Source organism: Danio aesculapii, unplaced genomic scaffold (assembly GCF_903798145.1).
Source record: "Danio aesculapii unplaced genomic scaffold, fDanAes4.1, whole genome shotgun sequence".
Taxonomy (NCBI): domain Eukaryota; kingdom Metazoa; phylum Chordata; class Actinopteri; order Cypriniformes; family Danionidae; genus Danio; species Danio aesculapii.
This window is the reverse complement of record NW_026613773.1, coordinates 1-11,157: the sequence shown is the minus strand read 5'-3', so window position 1 is coordinate 11,157 and position 11,157 is coordinate 1. Positions and strand designations below refer to the sequence as shown.

The window sequence follows — 11,157 nt, the reverse complement described above, 5'->3', positions numbered from 1 at the left end:
GAAAACATATAACCAAATTTAAAACATAACTATGGCAATAGAAAGACTTAGAATCCTCTCTTTAGCTTATTTCGTAACTGAATGCTGAATAAATTGTCAGATATAACGTTAGCGGCTATGACTTCTTCTTGCCCGTGCAGCTCTTAAGGCTAATCCTGAGAAAATAAAGAATTTAATAATACAAACAAATCACTAAATATAAATTAATCATTTTATCTTAAACTTTAACAATCTTGTCTGGCACTAACAGATAATTTATATAAGAGGGATTCTCATCTGTTCTGGACCCTTCTCTTCTATGCTATTATAATAAAAATAATCGACTTAAAACACTAACTAATCAAAATATCTGATTAGCTTAGTTAGTGCGTTAAATTGCATTTAAAGCTTTTAAAAATATATTTATTTCTAGCTAAAACACGCTGAGTACGTGCAGCCGCCTGAGAAATACTGAAATAGTATCACAAACTGACAATCAGACTCCAGCAGCAGCATCATATACTGCCCCCTTCCGAAAGAACTGCTGGAACTGCACCTGTCATAACAAACAATCGTCGTAATACATATACACCAACAGATACATACATACATACATACATACATACATACATACATACATACATACATACATACATACATACATACATACATACATACATACATACATACATATATACATATTCAAATTGAGTATTTACACATATATGGACTTACTATTTATTGTTGCACTGTAATTTTGACATCTCTAAAATACCATTAAACTTATCTAGTTTTCATAAACAGGCTTTAATATGTTAGTCCCTTACATATGATTATTAATTTATTTGGAATAATAAAAATATTAGATATAAAACTATATATATATATGTATGTATATATGTATATATATATATATATATATATATATATATATATATATATATATATATATATATATATATATATATATATATATATATATATATATGTATGTATATATGTGTATTATATATATATATATATATATATATATATATATATATATATATATATATATATATATATATATATATATGTATGTATGTATATATATATATATATATATATATATATATATATATATATATATATATATATATATATATATATATATATATATATATATATATATATATGTATGTACACACACACACACACACACATATATATATATATATATATATATATATATATATATATATATATATATATATATATATATATATATATATATATATATATATATATATGCTTAAACGAACTGAAGTGAAGGTTCACTATCCATATATGTCTATATCTATATTACTATACATACATCGAACCTCCCAGTGACAAAATATGCAGCACTTCGGCTTTTTATGGTGTTTTCCAAATCTGTTGAGTTAGTCGCACTTCCGTGGGCTACCTGAAGAGGCACTAAAGCGCTTTCTGATGTTTGGTGCCTTTGCGCTCGAAGTAGACGAAGGGAATCTACTTCAGCCAATCAAAGGAGCGCTTAGTGGTCGCGAGCAGCAACGGACAAGCGCTTTAACAGAACGTACACACAGCAGGCATCAAAGGGTTGCTGCTTAAAATGATGAATCTGGGGTGAGTGTGGTCTTCACTGACCTTTCGTGATTAGTAAAATGCTCTTTTTACCATGTAAGATAAAGTATTTTTCCACGAATCGTCACCGCGTTTTTCGCTGCTTTAGTGATTAGTAAAGAAAGGATATGATAAATTATGTGTGTAACCTTAAGCAAAGTCCTCTAAAATACCTTTTTTCGATTGATATTTACAATTGGTGACTGCGTTAAACAGTGGTTATATGTGATAGTTATACCATAGCTGCTTGATATGCAAATCGCAGTTATGAATCATTGCAGTAACAATGGTTCTTAAAATAATGGCATTGTGTTGGTGTTTTGTTTTGGGTTATATTGCAGCGATGGTCTGTTGTTTGAATTGGAGAATGGCAAACCTAGGCTTGTGCTGGCTAAATATGGTAAGAAAATGACCTCCTTTACCTCCTTTTTACTCCTTATAATCTATCTTGTACATCTTTAATCTTCTACGTACAGGAAACTATATGAAAACTCCCATGAGTTGTAGGTCAAATGTTTTTAACCTACATTTGTTAACACCGTCAGGGCCACTGCTGGCCAAAACGGTGCCCCTATTTTACTGTGGTGCTCCCACAGAGGAACAAAAACACACAAACATACGTACACACACAAGCATGTGTATTTAAACATGTATTTATATATTTATATACATAAATATGCATATAAACATTCAAAATTATACTTAAACATTCAAATATTTACATTACGAAATAATAGTTTACATTAAAATAAACACTGACGTGTCTTCTTTAGAAGCATTCCCAATTTCAAACATTTACAAAAGGTAAGGAATAAAACCCTCTCTGTACCTGTAAAGATGGACGGTCCTTAGTGCTGCATCCTGTGTCTGTACTTGTGCAGCTGCTGGTGCCTCTAGCAGTGCTGGATGCCACCTCATCTTCTTTTGTGACAAATTTCAGCATTGAACCTCCATGTAGAATACAGAAGAAATTGGTAATTTAAAGGAAATACTCATGACATACCATTAAAACAATGGGCTAGTCAAGCACTCTTCATAATGTGTCTAAACTACAACCAAAATGTGGATTTAACCTGCACTGTAATCTATAGTGACAAAATCTGACCCTTGCTTTCAGTATAAATCAAAGACATTTGGGGTTTTATTAATTAATGAGTGTATTTTTAAATAATTTATTAAAGGTTTATTAAATAAAATAATTTCATATAGTAATGTACAAAAATGAAAAACGGCCTATTAAACACACACAAATCCACTGATGTGAAGACTAAAGAGACATTATTTTAATTGCTGTGATACAAGCAATAACAACAGCAGCAATAAGAAATGTATAGAAATAGATAAAACAATAAACAATGATAACTGCAAAGAATTATATAATATAATATAAAAATAAATAATACAGACAGTGAAATAATTGTGCAGTGCTTGTGTATGTAGCTGGTGTGCAAACAGATTTGTAAAGTTTTGCACAAGTTAATAAAAATAATTGAGTGTGTAATTATCAGCAACTTGGGGAAGAGTGGTAAAAACACCAAAAGTCATAGAACATGTCCTGTCATAGTTTAAAGCACAATGCATAGCCCAAAGCAAGAAACTGAACGTAAACAACAAATTAGGCAGATTTTGTCCAGTTGTGGCAAAGTTAAACATTAGCCTCATTAATTTACCTGAACAACTAAAAATATGTTGTGTGAACATAAGTTACCTGAAAGTGATGCATGGGATTCTTCTTGTACTTTTTGTACTTTTTTCTTTTGTGCTGTTGTCTTTTCCCGGGCATAGAGCTGCAACTTGCATCAATTATAATTATATGCTGCTAGCAGCTGCAAAGATAACTGGACAGGGCCACGCCGCTTGTATGCAGCTATGCGCGTACACGGAAAAAAATATGTCACAAGTTTTTGCGTTCTTCACAAAATTATTTTTTTTATGTATTTAACAACATATTATCAATACAGATTTTATTTACAATGAGTTTATGTTAATATTATTAAGTGAATATTAAGAATTTTTTTTGAGCATCCGAGATGGTGCCCCTCTCCGGAGTTGATGCCCTACGCAGCCTGCGTACTCTGCGTATAAGGAGCAGTGGTACTGAACACCGTGAATGACTTAGGGAAGCAGAGATTATATTCAGTGTCTGTTTGGCTGATGATCTTATTTTATACAGGTGCTGAATCAAAGACTTCTAATAAGAAAGCTTCTGGTGGGGTAAGTAAGTCTATATGCAAGGACTATACATTTGAAAACATTTGGTTTTTGTTGATGTTTTCAATTTAACATGCTTATTCTGAAGGTTATCAAATGTTTATTTTGTTTTTAATTACATGTTGCTTTGTGTAATCCCTCAGAATCCTCCTAGAAAAAAAACACTACAATTAATCAACTCAAAACAAGGTTCTCGTCAACCAGATAGAGATGAACATGAACGAAAGTACAAAGATGCACCAGTTGTTAGTTCAATAGAGCAGAATTTTATGGACAGACCCAGAATAACAAATGCCAAGCGCAGGATGGACAACATGTCCAGTGGAGCTGTAAGAGTCCAGTCAGAGAGCAACAGGAATCATTCCCGCATTCTCACGCAGCAGAAAGAGAGTGTAGTGTGTTTGACACAAGAGCAGTTTCAGCAAATCCTGAGCTCTATCAACAGTAGATCTGCTAAAAACGCACACTCAGGTGAGCTTGTACAGTTTTATGATCAATATAAATTGAAATATTTTCACTCATAACAATTTTAAGGACAACACCTTTTTTAATCTTGTTTGTAGAAACTGTGGTCAGCTCAGAAGAAAACTGTCCTGGAAAGACAGGAGCAGGTGAACAGTTTGTCCTGGATGGCTGTGATTATAAGCACAGAGCGTCAGAAGAAAAGACAGACAAACAGTAAGACAATCTACCATATTAGGATGCTATGGTTAAAATGAAAGGAAATGTTTCAAAAATGTGTTGTTTTACTCTTATATTATGTTTAAGTAAAATTCTACATCAAAGATGGCTGAGCTCCAAAGTAAAACCTATAACATAACTGGATTTTTCTAATGATAGTTTGATGTTGTTGCTGTTTAAAACTTATAAAATGAGCTTCGACTTTGAGCTCTATCTCTTCTGTTTTCCTTCAGGATTCTGTCAGATGGCCAGCAGTCTGGGTTGTTCAGCACATTCGGAGAACGAGAAAGAGAGCGAGAGAAACTGGAGGCTAAAAAAGCTCAATGGAGAAGAGAACTGGGTACTGTCACATTGTACGGTCACTATTGAACATTTATGCTGACTATTATATTCTATATTTTACATATATATATATATATATATATATATATGATATTTTATTGTCATTCTGCCATCATATAATGAGTGGAATAAATTGTTCTTAATAATATCGCAGTATATTTTGGTGCAATATATCGTACAAAAAAAATAGATATCGTGACAGGCCTAACGTCAGAGAACTTGAAGAAAATTTAAAAAGACTAGAAAAAAGTTCAAATTACAAATAATTGAATTTAAACCAACAATTCAATATATTGTCCCTTACTATGAAGTACAACAATTGTATTGTAAATTTAAAAAAAAAACTTTTGATACTATACTATTTTTTTTTCTTCTGATAAAAGATTAATTGGACAGTTGTCTACCTCCACTTAGTAGATCTTTAGATCTCAGTTCTGAACAAAAAACAACATTTAGGAAGTACTTGGCTTAAAAGTTTGAGGGTATAAAATATGTGCTGAAGTATTTGTTGTACACAGAAGAGTGAAAATTTTGCTGCTGGTTACTGAAATTGCATGTACAAGTAGTATAAACCCTGCTATTTATAATAACTTTTATTTGTACTTTTATCCAAGAGGGCTTCCATCATTAGAATTAATTTTCCAAATCTCGTTATATACTGTGGCCCAATTTATGTTATCTTGACATTCTGATTGGTGTGTCAGTTTGCAAACTTGCATGTTTACACAAAGATAGATATCTGCTATTTGAGTTCATGTCACAAAAACTTGTTGTAATACAAGTCATGCAATAACATTATTGCATTGTAATAACTGTGCAAATACTTGTTTTTGAAATGTGTGGCAATGGATGACATTTACATGTAGTGGTTTCGCAGAAAACATTGAGTAAAGAATTATGAATTGCCATGAGATTGTTGAATTAGCTGCAGTGAAATGTTTGGCTGAGCTGTTTATTATTTTACAGATGAGCAGATGGCTCTAAAGAGGCAACAAAAAGCCAGACTCAAAGATAAGACTGCTCCGAATGAATCATATGAAGTTAGGTTGAAAGACTTCTCTGACTCAGTAAGTAAATACATACTTTATGAAATGCAAAACATATTGTTGTTTTTTTTTTTTTTTTGTCATAATGTAATTAGTATTAATGTTTATATTGTTGTGTTGTGGTGGACAAGGTTCACTCAGTAATGTGAATTATTGAATTTAAAGTGATTGAAAAGGACAAATTAAATGAGTTTGTCACAAAGGGGCTATACATTTCACTATGAATAACTTTATTGTTATTGAATAATAATAACTTGACTTCTAGTTGATTATTTAGAAAAGTGGCAAAAGGTAGATTTTTCTTATGAATCATCTGTTGGACTACATCCCAATCATCACAAATACTGCAGAAGACCTACTAGAAGCGACATGGACCCAAGATTCTCACTGAAATCAGCCAAGTTTGGTGAAGGAAAAATCATGGTTTGGGGTTACACTTTAGTATGGGGGTGTGTGTGAGATCTGCAGATTGGATGGCAACATCAACAACCTGAGGTATCAAGACATTTGTGCTGCCCATTACATTACAAACCACAGGAGAGGGCAAAATCTTAAGCAGGATAGCACCCTTCTCACACTTCAGCCCCCTTATCAAAGGTTCTGAAAGCAAAGAAGGTCAAGGTGCTCCAGGATTGGTCAGTCACCAGGCATGAACATTATTGAGCATATGTGGGGTAAGATGGAGTAGAAGGCATTGAAGATGAAAAACACTTTCTTTGCCAGTCCAGATGACTTCATTAATAAGTTATTTGAGTCACTGCAGAGATTAATGGATGCAGTCCTCCAAGCTCATAGGAGTCATACACAATATTCATTTTTTTCCACTGCACCATTGCTTTATATTCTATACTGGACATAATTTCTACGTGACAGGACTTTTGTCTAAGCAAAGTCAGACCTTACTGTCCTGAGTAAATAAGTAAAATCAAGGCACGATCATATTTTATTTAGGTAAAATAAGCATAATCTAGAGGCCTTTGCCTTAAATACAAGTAACTTCTGATACCGAATGATCAACTAGAAGTTAAGTTATTATTTGTTGTGCATAAAACTTGGATGGGCGACAAGACTTTGGTCAGGTAGTGTACTTTAACTTGTTTAAATTGTACTCAAATAGTTCAAACAAGTGTAAAAATATTTTACAGCATGAAATAAACATTGGCATAATTCATCAGTAGCAGGTCATAAACATAAATGTCTGGTATTTGAGTGTGAACTGCTAGAAAACTTTATATGACTAAAAGGTATATCCATGGAATATGATATAAACGTATGACTATAAAAAAAAAAACATAAAATTATCATCAAAATTCACATTAAAAAAATTGGGCGCTTAAATTTAACCAGTCAATATGTATGTCTAAGCATGATTGAGATGTATGTCTTATTGCAGACTGCTGCTGCAACAGAAAGTTCAAATCACAGAACTCCTCCTCAGATGCATAGACAGCTTCCCGCTGCCATCCGCTCTGCCTTTATAGTGGGGGTGAGGTTTCATTGCTATGTTAAGCCAGATCAAGCATTTCCCAATCCACACTGAAATGTTGTAAAATGCTAAAATCGTATTACTACATTTATCTTTAGTAACACTGTAAATTGCACATACTGTAACACATAAACATGTTTTTGGTAAATGTTTTGAGGGACATTAGAAGTCTTCTGCAATCTGAATGTAATAAACTTATAGAAGATAAAAAACCTTGCGTCTGTGGAATGAAAAAACGAATATTTAAATAAAGCTACATGTGTTTGTGAAGAAAAAGTACAGTAAACTGTGACTGACCAGAATAACCCAAGTTTAGTATTTTTTATTGATACATGGCAAATAAATTACCAGCAGATGCAGTAGATTCACAGAAAACAAACAAGACCCACTAAACTAAACTAATATTTAGTTGTATGACCACAGGTGGCTGCACGGTGGCGCAATGGGTAGCACGTTTACCTCACAGCAAGAAGGTCGCTGGTTTGAGCCTCAGCTGGGTCAGTTAGCGTTTCTGTGTGGAGTTTGCATGTTCTCCCTTGTTTGCGTGGGTTTCTTCCGGGTGCTCCTGTTTTCCCAAAGACATTGAGTATGCTAAATTGTCCATAGTGTATGTGTGTTAATGAGCGTGTATGGATGTTTCCCAGTGATGGGTTACATCTGGAAGGGCATCCACTGCGTAAAACATATGCTGGAAAAGTTGCGGTTCATTCCGCTGTGGCGACCCCAGATTAATAAAGGGACTAAGCCGAAAAGAGAATGAATGAATGAATGACCACAGTGTTTAATAACTGCTTCACATCTGTGTGGCATGGAGTCAACCAACTTGTGGCACCTCTTAGCTGTTATTCCACTCGACGATTCTTTACATTCCACAACTGATGATGACAACATTCCACAATTCATTTACATTTCATGGTTTTGCTTCAGAAACAGCATTTTTGATATCACTCCACAACAATTTGCTAGTTTACTAGTGTGTGTGGGGTTATTGTCTTCATGAAACAATTATTTCAAGGGCATAAGGCAACATGACCTCTTCGTATTTTGACATATGCAAACTGATCCATGATTCCTGGTATGCAATAAATAGGCCCAACAGCATAGTAGGAGAGACATGCCCATATCATGATGCTTGCACCACCATGCTTCCCTGTCATCACTGTGTACTGTGGCCTGAATTCAGATTTTCAGGGTCGTCTCACAAACTGCCTCTGTGGCCCTCGGACTCAAAAAGAACAATTTAACTCTCATCAGTCCACAAAATGTTCCTCCATTTCTCTTTAGGCCAGTTGATGTGTTTTTTTTTTTTTTTTCAAACAGTAACCTCTTCTGCACATGCCCTTTTTAACAGAAGGTCTTTGCGGGGATTCTTGAAAATAGATTAGCTTCACACATTAACTGTCACAATACTTTCAGGTAACTCCAGACTGTTTTTGATCATCCTGGAGCTGATCACTGGCTGAGCCTTTGACATTCTGATTATTCTTTGATCCATTTTGATGGTTGTCTTCTGTTTTCTTCCATGTCTCTCTAGTTTTGCCCTCCATTTTAAGGCATTGGAGATCATTTTAGCAGAACAGCCAATAATTCTTTGCATCTCTTTATAGGATTTCCCCTCTTTAATCAACATTTTAATTAAAGTATGTTGTTCTTCTGAACAATGTCTTGAATGACCCATTTGCTTCAGGCTTTCAAATGCATGTTCAAAGTGCTGGCTTCATCCTTAAATAGGGGCCACCTCATTCACACCTGTTTTTTCACAAAATTGATGACCTCACTGATTGAGTGCCACACTGCTATTTTTTTAACGCTACCCTTTCAACTAATTGCCCAACTGCACAGCCTTATAAGCATGCATATTATGAATGCTGGGTCTTGTTTGTTTTCTGAGAATCTACTGCATAATTTGTTTGCCATGTATCCATAAAAAATATACAAAAAACCTGGATTATTTTGTTTAGTCTCGTTGTACTGTTATTATTTTTATATTTTTGAAGAATAGTTGTGATGAAGAATAATTATACATTAATATAGAGCATTAGACCTTTTTCGTACACTAAGAAAGTCTAATCTTTCAAAAACAGCATTTAAATGTGAACGGCTTAAAGTATTTGATTTGTAAAGGATTCTTGTGGTTGTTGCCTTGTTTACATCTTAAACAATTTCTGCTGTGTGACTCTACAATAGCTGAGTTGTCTGTGGTGTTTGGTGGGTGCAGGAAGCAGCTCCTTTGGAGGACATCTTCAACACTCAGAGAGAGGAACAGCAGAGACGGTGGTTACAGGAATTGGACCAGCAAATAGAAGAGGCCAAACTACGGCGAAAGCATGACAAAGAAATCAACAGCCAGGTGAACTTGTCTCACGATGAGTCAGATAAGAATATTTAGACGATAAAAATAGTTAGTCAAACTTTTTTCATGATTTTGACATATTATGTCACACTAAAGAAAATATACATTTAAATGTATTTCACAGCTGTAGGTTTAAGTACTGTACACATCTTTTATGGCATTTTCTTAAAAAAAGCCCTAAGTCAAACAAACTGACATTTAAGTAGCACTAACTTACAATAAACGTTACATTTTAATCTACTACCTGATTTAACTCAAACATAATAATAAATATATATAAATAAACAGATTTCCAGCTCTAATATGTCAACAAAATAAAAGATTTCTGAACCTGGTTTTATCCAGTTCAATTTCCTTTTCTGAAAACATATTTAAAATGTCCAGTGAGGGTGACATATGGTTGCAATAATGTACAGTAGATGATCTTTGTCATATAGTCTGTACTTTTCCTACACAGGTGGAGGACATTGAGCGGTGGGCTGCTCATTTTGACTCTCTACAACAGCCCTTGACCATGGCTCCTAAACCAGAGGTACCTGACATAAACAGCTGTTTGTCTCATCATCCATCTGTATCTGGATCTTTGTCCACAGCATGGGAGGGCATGAGCGCATGTGGAGTGGACAGTATGGGAAGGGCCAGTGTTGACACTACTCAGGGAAACAAACAGAGAACAAGGTCAGTTAGAAGACAATTTTATGACACGACATTACACAAACTGGCCACTTTATTAGATACACCCATTCAAATGCTATCAATGCATTTGGGGATCTGTTGGAAGTTCAGCATGAGCATGAAAAGAAAGATGATTTCAGTGACTTTGTTTTTGGTTGTTGGTGCCAGAATGTCAGCTCTAGGTATTACAGAAACTGTTGACCTTTTGGGAATTTCAAACAAAGCCAACGAGAAGGTCTTTGAAAGACTGAACAACACATTTAAGCTTGAAGCAATTGTGCTAAATATGGCATGCTTGATGTTTGCCACAGTGCCGAGACTCGCTAAGGTTTTGTTCAGTTTTGCCAACATCTAACTTCGCAGAGAAGCCAAAATGCCCTTCTCTACTTGTGTTGTCAGTAGGTTTTAAGAGCAAATCATGGAGTGATCTTATTGCAAACATGTTCTCAGTTTAAATTAAATGTATTTTAGTTTGATTCTATAATCTGGGGCAATGGAATTACTAATGTATTCAAATACACGTTTTCAAAAAGGATTTTCAGTTGTAAAAACAAAAATTACATCTGTAATGTGTTGTCCAGTTACCTTCGCACAATGACAGCCTTGCTGGACCCTGCTCAGATTGAGGAACGAGAACGTCGAAGACTTAAACAGCTTGAACACCAGGTAGGATTCAGTCATTGCTGTATGGCATATAACTTTATATTAATGATATTTCAACATTTCGGAGGTCATTGATTATGTTGGAATGTGCAGCAAGC

At 34.3% G+C, this 11,157-nt stretch overlaps 1 protein-coding gene across 1 annotated transcript; it reads left to right on the top strand.

The window, feature by feature from the left end:
- Positions 1–1,516: 1,516 nt before the first annotated feature.
- ccdc66 (coiled-coil domain containing 66) lies at positions 1,517–11,062 on the top strand (the record flags this gene model as incomplete). The annotated part of the gene is made up of 11 exons (XM_056452684.1): positions 1,517–1,605; positions 1,944–2,002; positions 3,776–3,816; positions 3,957–4,284; positions 4,377–4,491; positions 4,728–4,834; positions 5,803–5,903; positions 7,276–7,368; positions 9,587–9,718; positions 10,179–10,399; positions 10,978–11,062. Coding segments are annotated over exons 1-11 (1,296 nt in total), but the record flags the coding sequence as incomplete, so codon positions are not given.
- Positions 11,063–11,157: the final 95 nt, after the last annotated feature.